This window comes from Myxine glutinosa, chromosome 2 (assembly GCF_964187855.1).
Source record: "Myxine glutinosa chromosome 2, kmMyxGlut1.1, whole genome shotgun sequence".
NCBI lineage: Eukaryota > Metazoa > Chordata > Myxini > Myxiniformes > Myxinidae > Myxine > Myxine glutinosa.
The window spans coordinates 219,146,445-219,167,278 of NC_136262.1; the positions used below are offsets into that span (position 1 = coordinate 219,146,445).

General features: G+C 44.7%; 1 protein-coding gene across 3 annotated transcripts in view; it reads left to right on the forward strand.

The window, feature by feature from the left end:
- The window catches only part of LOC137420815 (sodium/potassium/calcium exchanger 2-like), a 156,704-nt gene that overhangs the window by 65,396 nt on the left and 70,474 nt on the right, over positions 1–20,834 (forward strand). The window contains exons 3-4 of one of the 3 annotated variants that reach the window (XM_068106216.2): positions 8,584–8,692; positions 9,171–9,218. In XM_068106216.2, coding sequence (XP_067962317.2) covers positions 8,584–8,692; positions 9,171–9,218 — 157 coding nt within the window. The remainder of the gene's footprint in view (positions 1–8,583; positions 8,693–9,170; positions 9,219–20,834) is intronic. The other 2 variants (XM_068106217.2, XM_068106218.2) reach the window with 2 other exon arrangements.

Genomic DNA, 20,834 nt, shown 5'->3' on the forward strand with positions numbered 1-20,834 from the left:
GAATTGTTACGAATTCGTCACTTCCGTCGTTGTGGTTTTCACCCACTTGACATATTTCTGATATTATGTACTATTATTGTCTTCAAAAGGTTTATTGTTCATGCACAGTTTGCAAAGGTTAAAAGGATTATTGTTAAAAAGAGACAGGAAGCCGGATCGGGAACCGGACGACAAAAAAGGGAAGAGGGAGAGGCGTGGCGAAAAAGTCGGACAAGACGCGTGATGTCGAGCTCTGGAGCGAGCGTTGTCTAACGAAGGTCGCGAGGGAATTTTGAGTTCCTTGAAAGGGCATCCTGCGATAGGTATTATCGCTGGGATTGAGAAACCTGCGTAGTCAGGTTTAGGCGTTGAGATTCTGAAGAATCCTCGCTTGGTCGCTTCGCCTCAAGTAAGAGCCGTCGGCCATTTTGACTCTCGCGCTTCGCTCACCGAAAAAGGTTTTTGCTACGCATCGGCTTTTCTCACCATCCTGTCATCTATCGGGGATGGGTGTGCGCAAACGCGGCGTTTGAGGATTACGTTGCGGTTCGCTGATTGAACTGTGAACGTGTACGTCTGGAGGGGGCCTTTGGGACTTCCCATCCTGCTGCCAGTTTACCTTTGGTTTGGACCACGTGACTGTCTACGCTTTGCCTACGCCTCATTACTCGCCTCATCGTCTCATCACTACTTGCAGAAGGGGATCACCTTTGAGTTATAGAGACATTGACTATTGAGGAGTGTCCTTTTTCACTCACTTGGAGCGCAGCGAGTTATCTGACTTTAGTTGATGGTACCATCATAAGATATATAGAGTGCACTCTGGATTGCTATTGGTTGTACCGTTATTCTTGTGTGTGATTTTTAATACAACATTTGTTCATTTAAAATCATTGGTGTGGTTTCACTGTTGATTTCTAACACAGAATAACATATTTTTTCTGCCGTGGCGCCTCTTGGGATTCGGAGGTACACCGTGACCAGGGGTTCGGGGAGGAACACGTAACAGAATGGTAATTAAATGACATTAAATAATAATAATAATAATAAAACCAACCGGAAGCCAGTTCTGAGCACTGCCAATGGGATGGCAACCAGCTACAGCACATATCGAGGTCGAGCAGGCCGAAGACACACCCCGAGGAGCCGTGATTGGCCAGGGTGGAGTAAGAAGGCACAGGGGCGGATCCAGGGGGGGTGCGCACCCCTCCCCCCCCCCTTCGATCCAGGACGAGGGTGCAGGCGGTGCGAATCTGCTAAACTGTTGGACCAGGGAAGAACACATGGAACTGCAGAAACTTCCAAGAACTCACGAAATGCCATTTCTGACGATCAGTTTTTAAAAATTTCCTGGGGGAGGACCCCCAAACCCCCCCTTTATCACCCCCCCCCCCCCCCCAGCGCTATAGTTTCATGCAAGTCTTGAAATTCCTGGATCCGCCCCTGAGGCACTCACTGATTGGTGAAGGAAGGCCGAGTAGGAAGCAGCACGCTGCTTGGCAAAGTACGACCGATGATGTCATAGGTGGACAGCGCGTTGAGTGGTGAAGAGCTAAGCCTGTGGTGTTGGCCGGCAGGGATTTGAGGAGAGGCATCGATGTTATGACGGGACCAACAAAAGAGAGCGCAAACGGACAACTTGTCTATCTCTCCTCGCTCTGACTACTGTACATCAACACTGGTCTAACACGGGCTATGTATACTCCACTTTTTACTTTGCTTGGGATATTTTTCTGTGTTAAAGTAATACCTTGTAACGCTCTCCACACATTCTATGTTACCCTTATCCTGGTTCTCACAACTAACTCCGCTCCACCACCTGCATTGCATCTAATATATCTCTAAAGTAACAAATTGTCTGCACCTTTTCCTGCTTAACCTCAAATCCCATATCCACTACCCCCATGTTCTCTGCATCTTGATTTCCACCCATGTGGAAATCCACTGCCAACCACTATACACAAACTTCCCTTAATGCCACTGCATTTCCAATGACACCACCTTTTGCAAGGCACACTGAATATAATTTGACCCGACTCCTTTACCACAAGTCGCACAGAGCCATTACCCACTCTCCTTCCTTTTTCCTTGCACAACCACCACCACGAACATTAACATTACACCACCATGTTTCCCTCTCCTTTTCTACATTTCCTGTAGTCATCCCACATGTCTCCTGAGCTACCTTCCTTCATGCATCCCTCATTCGTCCCTCAAAAAACATCTACCTCAGTTGCATTCACTTGCTCTCTTTCATTGCTCAACTTCTGAAATCCCTCCATCATCTTTCTATCCTTCAATTTCATACTTAACCTTTTAAGCCAACAATTAATCTGTGTTGTGTCAAACATTCTTCCCCGGGTATTACTTTCACATTAACTACACTTCCTCTGAGACTCTTAAGTACTAACAAATAGTCAATCTGACTCTTCGATTCTCCATTCATGTACGTCAACAGCTGTTCTGCCCTTTTCTGAAAACGTGTACCAAGTACACACATATCCGTTCCTTCTGCCATATTCACCTGATGTATTTCTTCTCCATACCCAAAACCCCCATGCGCTCCCTCACATGCACCTGTCTTTTCTCCTATATGTCCATTTCAGTCCACACCTAGTATTAACTACTCAGAAACATACTTTTTGCACCACATATCTTCTAATTCTGCATTCATCAACTTTTTTCCTACCATTAGCTTCAATTTCCTGATTATCGTGCTGCATCTGGACACTTCCAAAACCTTCCATACGGTGTAGACTTTCCTACAACTATCACACCAATCAGCCTCTTCATCTCCTGACCAGAATAACTTGTACTTTGCCAATTGTCCTTCCCTCTCGACCTCTCCATGTCATCTCCTGCACACAAGATATATCCACCTTTCTCCTTATTATCATTTCCACCAATTCCCGACTTCTCGCACTTGTTGTCCCCGCATTAGCTGTACCAACTCTCAACACTACCTCTACGACCTTATTTTCGCTTTCCCCTCTTGTGTGTTGACGTCATATAACTGAATGAGCAGGTGCTGAAAATGGACCAAGAAATCCGATGAGGTATAATTACAACAGATTAAATAACATGACAATGTACATGGGATTAGGGGCTGGCTCAAGTCTTCATTCACTTATTTCCTGTCATACCGCAACTGTGATGTACATAGTCTTCCCTTAAATGTTGGCATATGTAACTAGCTTCGATTTCACTGTTACATCAAATCATGTACAGCACATACTCACATAATATAGCAATTACTGTACTATGATCAAATGAGATGTACCCAAACCTCAATGGTTGGTTTCGTTTGGTGTATCATTCGAATTATGTGTCTTTAACCAGTATGCAAACACAGCTATATAACAGTGGGGAAAGCGGTCAAAGTTTGGACCATTTTGTTTCCTCGGAGGCATCTCCTCTCTGCATGCAGTTTCATTCCAAACGAGTGAGTTCCTTCTTGATCGCTATCAGAAAGTCACCCAGTATGCAGTAATTTTGGAGGTTTTTTTTTAATATGTAGCTTTTTGGTTACGTTGGTCATGGTAGACCTTTTGTGATGCAGTGCAAAATGTTACACATGACACCACTGATGTGCCACTGTGGGCATCATTTGGAGTAAAGTTGTCTTTCCCCTGACCAGGAAGGAATGCTCAAGCCTTGCAGCAGCAAAAACAAGGCAGACATGTTAAGTCCATTTCAATGTATTGTGTCCATCCAGTATCGCATGCTTTTCCCAGTGTTGAGTGATTTTCCTGATGCCAAAATAATGAAACTATTAAAGTAACAACACTTTTCACTCTGAAACTGGAATTTTACTGCAGTATCGACCTCGTCACTTTCAAATTGCTTTCCATGGAGATGAGACTTCAGCATGGGAGAAAAAAGTCTAGTGGAGCAAGTTCAGGAGAACAAACTCGCCTCTGAGCTGTCTCGCCTGGGTTGGAATCTCGATCCAGCTGGAAACTGTCAACCTTGTGATCCATAATCAGGGAGATTCATCAATGTGTGTGCTATCCCTCGGATAGACAATAAACTGGGCCTCCCGTCTGCCAGAATTAGTTGGTGGACGTTAAAGATGATGCGGTGTCCTTCACGAAGGGTAGTTGAGCTATTGCTTACACCATGAACAAATTCCAAATTCCTGCTCTAACCAACAGGGGGCACTGCATCAGTGGTACAGCTGTGCACGGCCAGCAAATGATGTCACCAGCAGACATGTACTGCATACGAATGGAAAGTTTAGGTGAATATGGTGGGTGTAGTCACAGTTCATCATCACAATCTTTTGCACACTGTGCTGTCGCACAATAGGTGTGGCTGCAGACTATGTTGTAACGTAGCCACATCCCTTTTGTTAGTAACCAACGTTTGTATTTTATCCGTTCATAAAGGGGTTTTCTTTTTTAGATAGATCATTGTGGTACAGTATATTGTGTGGATGTAGTTTTCCAAATGTTTAGGCAATCGCTAAAGATAATTGCCTGAGAATTTAGGATAACTGAAAGCGTGACATTGCATGGTAAGATTTTCGAGTAACGACTGTCGCTATTTGTTACCTCTGCCACCTAAAGTGGATGGATGTTATGTTTTCCCCCCCTGTCTGTCTGTATGTCTGTGAGCAGGATATCTCAAACAGTTGTGGACAGATTTGGACGACATTTTGTGGAGAGGTTGGCTGTGTGACGAGGACAAATTGATTCGATTTTGGTTAAGATCAGGATACGATAATTTTATACCTTTGCCGACGAGTCCGCTGAAGCATTATGTTTGGGTTGTCCATACATCATAATAGGTTTTGTTACCGCGACAACTTAAGAACGGCTGAGGGAACTAAGTCAAACTTGGTAAAAGCATGTATAATGATGCAATAATTAACTGATTAGATTATGGGGTCAATATGTCAAAGGTTAGAGGTCACCCAGTATGCAGTAATCAAAGCCCCTCAGTCATACATTAGGCAGAAATTCTGTTACTGAGCGAATTTGTGAACCAGTGATGGGATTTTGACCAAACTTGGTACAAGTATATATTATGATACAAAGATGAACTGATTAGATTTCGGCATCAAGTGGTCAAAGGTCAGAGTCTGTAATAGGTTTTTGTTACAGTGATAACTTAAGAAAGGCTGAAGGGAAGCAGGTAGAATGATGTAAAGATAAACGGATTCGATTATGGAGTCAAGAAGTCAAAGGTCAGAGGTCCTGCGAGGTTAAAAAAAAAAAATCAGTTACTGCGCTAACTTGTGAACCAGTGATGAGATTTGACCAAACTTGGTATAGGTATATATTATGATGCAAAGATGAACCGATTTGATTTTTGGTGTCAAAGGTCAGAGGTCACATCCAGTAAAAATGTGACGTGAAAACAGCTGAAGGGATTTAAATCAAACTTGGTACAACTATGTATAATGATGCAATAATGTGAGGAGAAGCATATTGGTTGACGTCGTGACATCGAAGATTGCCTTTCTAGCTTAATTTTCAAGTGTTTCTTCACCATTGAGAGATGGAGTCAAAAATGATATATAGCATATTTCGCAGTTGTGAACGGGTTATGACAAAACTTGGTGGATGATCGTTGGGTAGGTGAAAAATACAAGCTGATTCGATGAATGTATACCGAATGTGAATGTATTTATGGGAGGATATATGCCGAGAAATGTATACCAGATTTATAGAAATTATACCATGTATAATATAATAAGTTAAAAGGCTAAATAGTAGTGTCATGACTTCGGATGCAATCTGTTGGTTGGTCCATTTTTAGCCATAAACCTAGCATTTACTTGAAATTGCTGCAAATTGTTGTTTGGACCAAAAATAGATCATTGCTGAAGTGAAACTATCAAAATAAACGAATTATCTCACACACTGTATTGAGGTTTTGCACTGTGATGACCCAGGTATTTAAAGGGTATATGCAAGTTAAAAAGATAAGGTACAATCGAGTGACTGTGAAAAAACATTGGAGGCAGATAGGAAAACATCCATCATCGAATGTAATCTTTGGATAAGCTGAAAACATCGATTTTACATCACTTACCTCTCCACTTTGCCCACCTCCCCACCTGCCTCAACCTCCTTCCCATGCTCTCCCATCCCCAACATCTCCCACCCTTCTCCCACGTTATCTTCCCATATAGAATGGGAATGCTGTAATAAAGCATGATGATGTTAAGAAACATTTCAAATACTTTGCTTATTTATTTATTTATTTCAAAACAGTGATTTGTATGAACTTGTTATATTTTGCTGTTTGTATTATCATCCTTAACCGGACTCAGTGCATAATGGTTAGAGCGTCCACTCTGAGTCTGTGAGGTCGGTGGTTCAAAGCCCCTCAGTCATACAAAAGACTTAAAGAAATGGTACGTGCTGCTTCATTGCTTGACGTTCGGCATTCAAAAGAATGGAGTATGGAGAAACATTGCTGGGAAAGCAATGGCAAACCACCCAGTATAACCCTTGCCAAGAAACTGCTTTGACAGTGCCAACACACTGTAAAAGTGCATGGTCCGAGCATCAACTCCAAAAAATTATCGTCCTTAGTAATTTGCTTTATCGTTTACAAGTTGGAGACCCGACCAAGATCGGGTTATTTCGACTTCAGTAAACATAAAACGTCTTTTGAATTTTGAAATAAAAACATTGTGAAAGAAGTATTAAGGCCATATGAGTGGGGATGGCAGAATAGCCTAGAGTTGTTTGCACTCGCCTTTAAGTTTCCTAGCCTGCGTTCGAATCTCGACCCAGCTAAGCTGTCGTCCTGTAATTTCGCATGCACAGAAATGCATCAATGTGTGCACGGTCCACTAGAAGGATATTAACCAGGAGGACCTGGTTGTTGATAGATAAAAGATCCAAAGGTGTCTTTCATGAAGAGTATGTGAGTTATTGCCAGCAGCCTGGCTAAATTACATGTTCCTGCACGTCTAACCTCAGGACTAGCCAGCCAGTTCATGAAAGATTTGGGCCAAAAACATCCCTCGGCCAACCCCACAAGAAGGTGGGAATAATTGAGGGCAGTAAAATTGTTGTCGATTTGGACTTGTTGACAGATCCCATGCGGAATAAACTAAGGCCATTAGTGGTTAACATATGCCAAAGTAAAGACCATGAAAGTGTGAATAAAAAACAAGTGGATGTAAAAAAAAAAAACAATGCCTGCAGGTATATGGAAGGTGGAACCAGGTTACAATCTGTTGAATATGAAAAAGTAACATTTAATTAGAACAATAGAAGAAGAAAAGTTTATTGTGTGTTGTACAGTTTGCACTTCAGGTCTACTTGCTCACCAAGATCAGGAAGTGAAAGTTCCATTATGGTGTTGTCAGCATCAAAGTCAACATTTTAAAGGCATCACAGAGAAAAGGGGCTTAAACTTGTCGATGTGGGAGAATGAGTGAAGATACATGAGAACTAATGTTATTGAAATCCTGTGAATATAAAGAAAGAAAACTCGAAATATCATTGTGAAAGACTTTCTTTAACGAATAAATTATTTATTTTTGTGCACAAGGTAGAGGCTCGTTGAAGAGCTAGAACACAAAACAGATCAGGACACAACAGAACAAAAAGAATAGCAGAGAAAGTGGAGAAACACCAACAGCATGGTTGAAGTACAAAATAAAGGGAGACGCAGACAAATTAATTAATGTGTGTGGGGAGGAATGGGGGACAGGAGAGGACGCATGAGTTGGGCAAGATGGATACAGAACAATTTCTCCCAATTGGCCTATTTTAGACATACAGTATTTTTCACTTTGCTCGTCCAACCTCTTCTAACACTTCCTTAAAAAAAATTGGAATATTTCGTTGATTTTGTCTTCTCCAAATTCTCTGATCTCTTACCTCCTGGTCATTCAAAATTGCTCTGAAGACGACTCCATTTAAAAAAGTCTTTCATTAATTTCTTTCTTTTAAGTTTCATAAAACTCCTATTAAACACATGTCAGCACTTTTGTACCATTTTGTTTGAAAAGCACATTATTATTAATGGTATTATAAATTATTATTAGTATTAACATGTTGGTGTCATTAAACAAATTGGGGGATATAGTAATTGGCTCCTGTCTGTCTGTCCTGTCTCTGTACGTCTCTCTGTCCGTCCTTCATGCTAATTTCTCCTAAATAGTTGAAAACAAGAATACCGAAAGATGCGTTGCCCCAAATTGATTTGTTTTTCAATGTACTGCACCAGTAGTCAAATAGGTAATGAGAAGAGAGCTCCTGAAAATGAAAAAAATGCCTCTAAAGGTCCTGTTTCATTTGCCTATACTGCACACATGAAAGCTTCACATGTCATGGAGAGTCTTCTCTTGAGAAATGGTAATGGGAACAGTGCATGGAAGGAAGCAGATGGATGGACTGATTTGTAGACGTTTTATGGCTTGAGAAAAAGCCATTATCCACTTTGAGAAGCACGAGAAGCTCTGCTGGTGGTCTAATGAAGCGTACATTTAAAGTTCCAAAATTGAAATGATTTGAACATCAGTACTGTTAGCAAAGACATTTTGTCTGATACTTTTCAGTTGCTTGTCTCTCATATATTGTTACTAAATGTAGACCTCTTATATACTCCTGCCTCTCCCCTGTGGACCTCATCCAGCCCAAGCCACAGCTACAACGTGGAGGCACCTCTGCTTCGCTTCATAACAGCATGATGCGCAATGGGATCTTTCAGCTTATGATTCACACGTTGGACCCACTCGGAGAAGGTAATGAACTTCGACACCACCATGACGGGGACTAATATATGAGCCCAATTTAGTTGTTCATTGATAATTTATTTGTAGACATGATTCAAGGTTTATTGTACAATCCTGGAATGTATAGTCGGTGCATTTTTGTATCGTACCTGGTTGTACCATGACTAGGTTGAAATCGCTTTTTGTATTATCTTGTGATTCGACCACTCAGTGGTCTCAGTAGAATCAGTCGAGCTTTGGTTTGTACATATATTTTTTGGAATAGATCACAAGATATTTGTTTTTTTGCTTTTTTTAAAATCCAAAGTGTAAACAAGATCGATTGAATAACAAAGCAGGATAAAGGTTAATTATAATGCATCAACAACCTTCAACTGTCTTCTGCATTTTCTTTTGTACTGCATTTATTTATTTATTTTTGCACTTCAATAACTTATTTACCCTGTTGATTTTCTAAATTTTTACACTAGCAATGTTTTTCATACAGTAGACAGTTCGGCAGAAGGGCAGCACAGATTCAACGTGAGTGACGAAGGTAAGAAGGAACTTTAGCTTCTGAGGTATTTTCTCCATCGATTTTTTTTTTTTTTTTTTTTTTCCATCATTAATACTGTTGACCTGGTGATTAAAGATCTACATTTCTTTTGCATGATTCTGCAAAAGAAAATGTTTTCAATCACACACTACTGTAGTTTATATCCACCCCTCTTTCGCTAACTCCTCAGTCACATTTGCTCTACGGCTAGGATACGGCGGCCGTACCCCCCCTAAATTGACAGAAACGTGCGGCGGCCGCAGAGTTTCTGAGGTGGCCCTAGGGCGTATGGCTATCTTTTACAGGCCGTAGGGGTCGCCGTGGAATTATAGCGCGGAGTTATAACTTTTTTCATTTCTAGGGTGGCCGTAGCAATTCGACAAGCCGTAGCCATGACAACTGTAAGTGCTGTTATACATATGAAAAAGAACTGGTATATATACCCACTCGTTACCGTCCGTCTGGCCACATGCTCGCCCTAGGGCCCCCCTGCGGTCACCTTGCGGGCACCTTGAGGCTACCTTGCGTCTGCCTTGAAAATTATATGGCCGCCGCAGGGACGCCCTAAGGTCACCGTGCAACATCAAATCAAAGACCGTACGGCACCCCCACGTTTTCGGTCTCCACAATTTCTAAATACCCCGTGCGGCTACCCGAAAAATAAAAACATATGTGACTGCTACATTGTGTGACCGTGGAAATACTGCGGCCGCCCTATAATTGCTAGTGGCCGTAGATTTTTTAGACCCTACGGCTGCCGAGCCAAATGTGACTGAAGTATAAAGAGTACGTGGCACCAATGATGGTAATAATAATAACTGAAATAATAACTACAACAGAACACTGTAGAGAGCATACCTCCACCAGGCTGAACAGGTTACGTTTTGTACCCCACTGGTAGGCCGGATTTGGATCCAGACCTGACCAAAATCTAATCCAAATCGGCCTGTTCTCGTCACCTAACCAACTCATCCACCTTCCACCATGTTTTGTCATAATCCGTCCACAACTTTTTAAAAAATATTGTTCTTGGCCCCATCTCTCAATAGTGAAGAATCGCTTTTTTTTCCTTTTTTTTTCTTCTCATATCCGTACCCAGATCCGGCTCTTCACCAAAATAGAATCGATTTGTCCTCGTCACACAACCAACCAGTCCACCATGTTTCGTCCAAATCTATAACTTTTTGAGATATCGTACTATACAATGTATCTTTTTTGGCTCTACCTCTAAATTGTGAAGAATCGCTTCAAAAAATTATGGTCTCCGAACCCAGATCTTCACAAAAATATATGTTATGAAATCAAGTCGAGACCTCAGTTCCAGATATGAGGCTTTATTGAAATCTGTCTCCACATACCCTATACGCACAGAACAAAGAATAATATCAGAACTACAGCAAAGATTATACTAGCATTTCATTGTTCATAAGCAAGCAAATAATTAATTCCCTGTCATACCTTTCTCGAGCATCCATTCACAAAAGACAGATACCAAACCAAAACCCCCTCCTTTCTTGTACAACCCGTTATAGTCCCTTATCAAGGCTATTCCATTCGAATCCTCTTCTTCATATTTTATCACATTCACCTGCCGTTAAAATGCAAGCTAGCAATCAAACAATTAAGCAACGCAACAGTAACGAATCAAAGCTCTACCAACCAAAACGACTCGGCGGTTGGCACAATCTTCCAGCACGAGTTCGATAAATACCTTCAGTTCCAGCGTCCCCGGATTCACAAAGAGAATCGTCATCAGTCAGCTCCTTTTGAGATCTCCCTGACTCCGACGGGATCTCCGTTACCTTGACATTATCAAGCATTACTTTGTCCCCGGTCGATCCGTGCTGCAACTCCACTCTGACAGGTGAATCCGAGATTCCGTTTGCCTTGTCAGCAACGTGCTCGTTTCCCTCGCCGCAAGGCACGAGATGGCAAACAGATACAGTAGTCTCACGTCCGTCCAGAAGCCTCACATGAGCATACTCGAGATTTGCCTCTAGAATTTCTACGCGATCCGCCAACGGCTCGTATTTACTTTGTCTGACCGCTCACTTCAGAAGAGCCAGACCGGGGCCGGCCAACCAAGAGGGCAACACTTGCCCACTAGCACTATGTCGCTGAAAGTGAAACATTCTTTTGTGTGGAGTTTCATTTGTAGCGCTCCACAGTAATGACCAAATTGCGTGCAGTGCGTCCGGAAGTACACGCTCCCACTGCTGTGAAGGTAACCTGCACGATTTCAAGCTCATTGACAAGGCTCCATATAATCCCATTATAACATTCCACCAAGCCATTGCCTTGAGGATTGTATGCGGTGGTACGGCTCGTGGCGACACCTCGATCCTGGAGAAACTGCTTAATCTCTCGACAGAAAAACCGTACCTCTGTCACTGTGCATGAACTCAGGATAGCCGAACATTAAGAACAATTGCCGCAAACATTCAATCACCATTGCCGAAGACATGTCAGTGTACGGAAAAGCAAACAGAAATTGAGAGTACTCGTCGACAACAGTAAGAATGTAACAGCTCCCCCCTGCGGCTGGCAACGGACCTTTGAAATCGACGTTGAAACGTTTCCATGCGTGGCCGGAGTGAATCAGCGTCCCCATAGACAGTTTATAAAAACTCGGTTTAACTTCAGCGCACGGTGCATGTCTTGCAAAAACGCCGGATGTCCTCTATAGAAAAGGGCAAATTCCTGCTGCGCAAGAAATGAGCCAATCGAGTGACCGCGGGGTGACAGAGCAAATCATGAATATCCCATAAATCGCTGGTGGTCATTCCTGAGCCGACAGGTCGAGACAGAGCATCTGCTGCCAGACAATCTCATCCCGGCCTGTAAATGATATCAAAACGGAAGTCAGCCAATTCCACATGCCAGCGAGCGATTTTCTCATTTTTAATCTTCTGCGAATGGCGTCCGTCATACATGAACGCAACTGACTGTTGGTCCGTGATTAACTGGAAATGTTTCCCTTGAAGGAAATTATGCCACCGTCTGACGGCTTCAACGATCGTGTCAGCCTCCTTCTCTATAGCGGAATGGCACCTTTCACTATCGGACAGTGTACGAGAGAAAAAGGCGACTGGCCTCCCAGCCTTATTGAGGGTAGCCGTGATAGCACAGTCCGAGGTGTCTGTCTCAATCATAAAAGGAATAGTCTCGTCGATAGAGGTCACAACAGCATTAGCTATGTCTGTTTTCAATAACTGGATTGCGGCCTTCGCAGCTACGTTCAGTGGAAATTGTTTACATTCCACCAAAGGCCTTATTTTCTCCGAGAACCCGGGTATCCACTTGGAATAGTGCGCAAACAGTCCCAGTGCTCTGCACAAGGTCGCAAGATTGAACGGTCGGTGGGAGGAGACATTTCGAGCAAAGGTTATAGCCGAGCGGCGTCAGGTCGTATCTCCTCTCCAGTCACGGTGTACCCCAAAATATCCACTGTTTGGACGGAATAGTTACACTTCTCTTCGTTGAAGGTCAGTCTATTTCTTCACGACGTCCAAGAGCTGCCGTAAATTTGAGTCATGTTCTACCTGATCGCGCCCACATACGGTGATATTATCGACATACACAAAAACATCTTTCAGTTGTTCCCTGGTTAAAATGTCATCCATCAGCTGTTGGAAACACGCAATCCCATTTGTGACTCCGAAAGGAATTCTTTGAAACTGATACAGCCTTTGGCCAGATTTGAAAGCAGTGTAAGGTCGATCACTCTCCCTGATCGGTATCTGGTGGTACGCACTTCGGAGGCCCAAGGTACTGAATACCCGGTAGGTAGATACCTCTCTGAACATGTCATCCATATTTGGTAGAGGGTAGGCGTCAAGTTGGGTAAAGCGATTGATTGTCTGGGCATAGTCAATGGCCATACACTTCCGATGATTAGGATTATTGACAACGAGCACTTGAGCCCTCCAGGGTGAGCTACTAGGCTCGATTATACCCTCGTTTAGAAGTCGCTTGGTCTCATCGGCTATAAATTGTGCATCTGGGCATGAATATCGTGGAGACTTCACAGTTATAGGGCAACAATTAAGGGTTAAGCATGGGAACAGCGGGGGTGGTTCGATCGACATCTCCATCAAGCTATATACCGAGAAGACTTTAGCGGACTGTGCACGATTGAAGCGCATCTCTCGTCGCCCGTGCCTATTCAAAAAATAATGTCCCAGGAGTACGTCAGAGCACAAATTCGGCAATACCATCATTTTAACATCCGAGTATAGTATCTCATTAGCTACCAAGTTCACCACACAGAATCCCTTGGAGCTTTACCATAGGGCCGCAGCGGCCATGCACACAGGTTGCGAAGCCGGCATAGTGGACCTGCCAAGTCTGCGAACAAGATCCTGGCTGACATAACTTTCACTGCTTCCAGTGTCGATCAAAGCGTTTGCAGCTTTGCCGTTAATCACCATAGGAATCATAGCCTTCGACAGGCCGTGAGGCGCATGCCCCAGAGCTGTTCTCAAGGTGTGAGCCCCCGTGAGCGTCGTTCGTCTGGTCTTAGCCAATCGACAGACTTTGGCGAAATGTCCTTTCTTACCACAACTATTACACAGCGCATCTCTAGTAGGGCATAAGCTCCGAGGATGTCTGTGATTCCCGCAAAATAAACATTTGCCTGTCATCGCAGCAGGGGTCATGACCGCCGTAGTGATCAAACCGCTCTCCTCGGCATCCGGATTCTCGTCGAGAAAATCCTGGCAAGCGGCGTGTGGCGGCCAACTTGACCCTGCGGCTGTCACCATGTCCGAGCGTTTCTCGGCGGTAGCAGTGTGCACTGACAGATAAGGTCGTACGTATGTCTCCGATCGAGTCTGGGCCAACTGCAATACTCTGTCTTGCTCATACGTTGCTCATACAGGAGGCTGTTTCACAGCACCACTTGGTTGTCTGCGACATAAGGGTGAAAGGTGCGAGGAGAGCTCAGCGGGTGAAGTACCAACCGAGAATGAAGGTGTGGAGGTTGAAAGAGGTGACAGTAAGGGAGGCATTAAAAGAGAGGCTGAGTAGGGTCGAGGAAGATGTGGTTGAGCTTGAAAGTGGTTGGATGTCAATGAAAGCCAGTCTGTTGGGAGCCATTGGTGAGGTATGTGGATGGACAAAAGGACCACCGAGGCACTCGGAAACATGGTGGTGGGATGATGAAGTTGGAAAGAGGATTGACGAGAAGAGGAAGAAGTTCAAGGAGTGGCAGAAGGCGAAGGGTACGGGAGCAGAAACAGCAGAGCATGAAAGTTATAAGGCAGCCAGGAAGGCTGCAAAGAAAGAGGTAGCAAAGGCGCAGGAGGCATGCAGGAAAATGTTCGGAGAACGCTTGGATTCGGAAGAGGGTCAGAAAGCAGTATTAAGGATTGCAAAGCAGAAAGCGAAAGAGAGGTGTGATGTGATGGGGGTGAGTTGCTTGAAGGATGAAGTGGGACAAATCGTTGTCGACCCAGATGGAATTAAAGGAAGATGGAAAAGATATATGGAAATGCTGTTGAATACAGAGAATGAATGGGATGGCAACATAGAGAGTAACCCAGTTTTAGGACCGGCAGAGAAGATAACTGAGAAGGAAGTTGAGGAAGCGATAAAAGCAATGAAGGGTAGAAAAGCGGGAGGGCCGACGGGAGTTGTGGGAGATATGTTGAAGGCAGCAGGAAGTTGGGGTGTGAAGAGAATGACAGAGATCTGTAATCTGGTGGTGAAAGAGAAGGCCACATTCCAGTGGATTGGGAACTGAGTACCCTCGTCCCTCTATACAAGGGGAAAGGTGACCCTCTGGAGTGTGGCTCGTACCGAGCGATAACGTTATTGGAGCATGGAATGAAGGTATTGGAAAGGGTGTTGGAGAGGAGGATAAGGAAGAAAGTGAAGATCAATGAAATGCAGTTTGGATTTATGCCAGGAAGAGGAATGACAGACGCGCTTTTCATTGTGAGGCAGTTGCAGGAGAAGTACATGGAGAAGAGGAAGAAGTTGTTTCCTGGGTTTATTGATCTGGCGAAAGCATTCGATAGGGTTCCACGCAAAGTATTGACATGGGCATTGAGGAAGTTAGGAGTGGAGGATTGGTTGATCAGAGTAGTGATGGCAATGCACAAAAGAGCGCGCACAGCTGTAAGGACGAAGGACGGGAACAGTGGTGAGTTTGAGGTGAAGGTGGGAGTGCATCAGGGGTCGGTACTAAGTCCACTACTATTTGTAGCTGTGATGGAGGTGCTGGCTCAGAACGTAAAGGAGGGTTTACCGTGGGAGTTGTTGTATGCAGATGATCTGGTGTTTATTGCGGAAAGTATGGATGGACTGAAGGAAAAGATGAACAAGTGGAAAGAATGTATGGAGACAAAAGGTCTGAAGGTGAATATCGGAAAGACGAAGGTGATGACCAGTGGTAAAGCATGTGGTGAGGTGGAAAGAACTGGGAAGTGGCCCTGTGCTGTGTGTAGGAAGGGTGTCGGAGTGAACTCCATTCAATGTACAATGTGCGCTGAGTGGGTTCATCAAAAATGTAGTAGTCTGAGAGGGTCATTAACCAGTGTGGCAGCTACATTCAAATGTAAGATGTGCACAGAGGGAGCTGCAGATGGAGGAAATGTTGAGTTGGATCTTGGAGACTGCGTGAAGCTGGAAGGTGTGAAAACATTTTGCTACCTCGGAGACATGCTGAATGGAGAAGTTGGATCAGACTCGGCAACGGTTGCTAGAGTGAGATGTGCATGGAAGAAGTTTCGGGAACTGAGTGGCGTGCTGATGATGAGGGGAGTGTCGTTGAAGCTGAAGGGAAAGGTGTATGCTGCATGTGTGAGAAGTGTTGTGATTTATGGGAGCGAGACATGGGTAATGAACGTAGAGCAGCAACGAAGGTTGGAAAGGGTGTAAATGCGAATGGTTCGACGGATGTGCGGAGTATTGTTGAGAGAGAGGAAGACAAATGATGAATTGCGAAAGATGATGGGAATAGAGTCTGTGATTGATGCTGTGAAGAGGAACAGGTTGAGATGGTTTGGTCATGTGTTGAGGAAGGATGAAAGTGACTGGTTGAGAAGAATGATGGAAATGAATGTAGAAGGAAGTAGAGGACGGGGAAGACCGAGAAAGACTTGGCTAAAGATGGTGGAAGAAAAAATGCGGGCAAGTGGGTTAACAAGGAGAGATGCAGAAAATAGGGCAAAATGGAGAAGATTGTCATGGGGACCGCAAGGCTAACCCCCGCTCTAGTAGGGAAAATGGCCTTTAAAATGCATGTTGTGTTGTTGTTGCTCATACGTAGCCTGAAAGGTTATAGTCTCGGTCTCCAGCAGTCGCTGACGGATGGCTGGAGATAGGAGACCAGTAAGGAAAGCATCTCGCATTAGATCAACGAGGACCGTCTGATCCAGAATCCCACAGTCCTTGCTGAGTTGTCGTAACCCCTGCGTGTCCTGCTCCAAAGTCTCAGTAGCGTCTTGCCTGCGAGTAGCGAGCAAATGTCGAGAGTAAACATTGCTTCGTGGTTTTACATAGAGAGCTCGCAGGGTCGCTACAGAGTCGGCATAGTTTTTCAGAGTTTCACAGCGGGAGAAATAGTTGTAGACATCGCTGGACACGTTGCAGGTGAGAACCTCCATCTTCCGTTGGTCCGCGGCTTGGTCCGTGGCTTCAGGCAAAGCTCGCATGTAGAGCTCTAGGGATTTGAGCCAGTGGGTCCAGCGTCGTCCAGAATTGTTGGCATTGGGATCACCGTCGAACCTCTCCGGTTTGAGAAACTAGTCCAGGGCACTCGAGAGATGAGATGGATTTCAATAAATTGTTATGAAATCAAGTCGAGGCCTCATTTCCAGATATGAGGCTTTATTGAAATCTATCTCCACATATGTTATACGCACAGAACAAAGAATAATATCAGAACAACAGCAAAGATTCTACCAGCATTTCATTGTTCTTAAGAACCACCTTTAGAGGCCACTTTCCCCACAGAGCAGGGGTTGGCGTTTTTCGGGCACCGTGGTCCCCTTTTTGAAGCAGTTTTAAGGCCGGATGCCCTCCTGCCACCAACCCTGTTAGTCACCTCTTGCGACACGCAAGGAATTACCAGTGAACTGGTACTCAATTTGCCGACCTCGGAAGGATGACAGGCTGAGTCAACCCCCCTGGCATTAATTCAGCGATCGACTGGGATTCAAACCCAGGATCCTCGGATCCCAAGCCGGCACCCTAACCGCTAAGCCAACACCAGGCGTTCATAAGCAAGCAAATAATTCATTCCCTGTCATACCTTTCTCGAGCGTCCGCTCACAAAAGACAGATACCAAACTAAAACCCCCTCCTTTCTCGTACAACCCGTTATATTCCCTGCTCAAGGCTATTCCATTTGAATCCTCTTCTTCATATTTTATCACAATATCAATTATTATTGGTCCATGGAAAACACCCAACATCTCCAAGTTTTGTCTGAATCCGGCCATAACCTTATAAGATATCCTGCTGACAGACAGACAAACAGATAGACGGGGTGAAAACATAACCTCTATCCACTTTCGGTGGCAGAGGTAATAATCATTTGGACAGAGCTTACACCTAAAGATGTGTTATTATACACCCCAAATATTATTTTTCCAATGTACTGCACAAGTAGTCACACAAGTAATGGAAGGTAAGTTCCTGAAAATGTGGCCACGTTGGCAATAATAATAATGTCGCGTTCATGGGGTACTCGGTAGCGTGGCCCCACTTTGCTGAAGGGATGTGCTTCGAGAATGGAAGCTACCCCCGAGCTGGAAGTGTAGTTCCTTCCCCGGATGGAACCTGTATCTGCTATTCGGATTAAAGACGACAGGCGGGCAAGCCGAAAAAAATGTTGCGCACTTTTCTTGAGAAATATAAATTAATTTATTAATGACGAGACAGGATGACTTAAATAGACAGAACAGCGGACAGAAAAGATAAATATTAAATCCCGCTGCTCCTTCCCCCACCCTCCTCCAAGGAACAGAACTCTCAAATCACTCAAACCAAACAAAGGGGAGCAACAACAACACAACATGCATTTTAAGGCCATTTTACCTGCTAGAGCGGGGATTAGCCTTGCGGTCCCCATGACAATCTTCTCCATCTTGCCCTATTTTCTGCATCTCTCCTTGTTAACCCCCTTGCCCGCATTTCTTCTACCACCATCTTTAGCCAAGTCTTTCTCGGTCTTCCCCGTTCTCTACTTCCTTCTACATTCATTTCCATCACTCTTCTCAACCAGTCACTTTCATCCTTCCTCAACACATGACCAAACCATCTCAACCTGTTCCTCTTCACAGCATCAATCACAGGCTCTATTCCCATCATTTTTCGCAATTCATCATTTGTCTTCCTCTCTCTCAACGATACTCCGCACGTCCATCGAACCATTCGCATTTCCACCCTTTCCAACCTTCGTTGCTGCTCTACATTCATTACCGATGTCTCGCTCCCATAAATCATAACACTTCTCACACATGCAGCATACACCTTTCCCTTCAGCTTCAATGACACTCCCCTCCTCATCAGCACGCCACTCAGTTCCCGAAACTTCTTCCATGCACATCTCACTCCAGCAACCGTTGCCGAGTCTGATCCACCTTCTCCATTCAGCATGTCTCCGAGGTGGCAAAATGTTTTCACACCTTCCAGCCTCACGCCGTCTCCAAGATCCAACTCAACATTTCCTCCATCTGCAGCTCCCTCTGTGCACACCTTACATTTGAATGAAGCTTCCACACTGGTTAATGACCCTCTCAAACCACTACATTTTTGATGAACCCACTCAGTGCACATTGTACACTGAATGGAATTCACTCCAACACCCTTCCTGCACACAGCACAGGGCCACTTCCCAGTTCTTTCCACCTCACCACATGCTTTACCACTTGCCATCACCTTCGTCTTTCCGATATTCACCTTCAGACCTTTTGTCTCCATACATTCCTTCCACTTGTTCATCTTTTCCTTCAGTCCATCCATACTTTCTGCAATCAACACCAGATCATCTGTATACAACAACTCCCATGGTAAACCCTCCTTTACGTTCTGAGTCAGCACCTCCATCACAGCTACAAATAGTAGTGGACTTAGTACCGACCCCTGATGCACTCCCACCTTCACCTCAAACACACCACTGTTCCCGTCCTTCGTCCTTTCAGCTGTGCGCGCTCTTTTGTACATTGCCATCACTACTCTGATCAACCATTCCTCCACTCCTAACTTCCTCATTGCCCATGTCAATACTTTGGGTGGAACCCTATCGAATGCTTTCTCCAGATCAACAAACCCAAGAAACAACTTCTTCCTCTTCTCCATGTACTTCTCCTGCAACTGCCTCACAATAAAAAGCGCGTCTGTCATTCCTCTTCCTGGCATAAATCCCAACTGCATTTCGTCGATCTTCACTTTCTTCCTTATCCTCCTCTCCAACACCCTTTCCAATACCTTCATTCCATGCTCCAATAACTTTATCGCTCGTTACGAGCCACACTCTAGAGGGTCACGTTTCCCCTTGTATAGAGGGACGAGGGTACTCAGATCCCAATCCACTGGAATGCGGCCTTCTTTCACCACCAGATTACAGATCTCTGTCATTCTCTTCACACCCCAACTTCCTGCTGCCTTCAACATATCTCCCACAACTCCCGTCGGCCCTCCCGCTTTTCTACCCTTCATTGCTTTTATCGCTTCCTCAGCTTCCTTCTCAGTTATCTTCTCTGCCGGTCCTAAAACTGGCTTACTCTCTATGTTGCCATCCCATTCATTCTCTGTATTCAACAGCATTTCCATATATCTTTTCCATCTTCCTTTAATTCCATCTGGGTCCACAACGATTTGGCCCACTTCATCCTTCAAGCAACTCACCCCCATCACATCACACCTCTCTTTCGCTATCTGCTTTGCAATCCTGAATACTGCTCTCTGACCCTCTTCCGAATCCAAGCGTTCTCCGAACATGTTCCTACATGCCTCCTGCGCTTTTGCGACCTCTTTCTTTGCAGCCTTCTTGGCTGCCTTATAACTTCCATGCTCTGCTGTTTCTGCTCCCGTATCCTTCGCCTTCTGCCACTCCTTGAACTTCTTCCTCTTCTCGTCAATCCTCTTTCCAACTTCATCATCCCACCACCATGTTTCCGAGTGCCTCAGTGGTCCTTTTGTCCATCCACATACCTCACCAACGGCTCCCAACAGACTAGCTTTCATTGACATCCAACCACTTTCAAGCTCAACCACATCATCCTCTACCCTACTCAGCCTCTCTTTTAACGCCTCCCTTACTGTCACCTCTTTCAACCTCCACACCTTCATTCTCAGTTGGTACTTCACCCGCCGAACTCTCCTCGCACTTTTCACCCTTATGTCGCAGACAACCAAGTGGTGCTGTGAAACAGCCTCCTCCCCCGGGATCACCCAGCCAAAACAAAGGGGAGCCAGGCAAGGAATTTGAAGGATACTGTTCTGCACTGCAAGCAGCATGACAGATCTCTCCAGAGTGCGCCAATCCAGTGGCAGTACTCGTGCAGCAAGTGTGGCTCAGATCATAGACTCCGACGACTCACTGCTACTCCCCCTGCTTGAGCGATTGTGCATACCATCGCGTAGAAAATCTGTATGGTGTTTCAT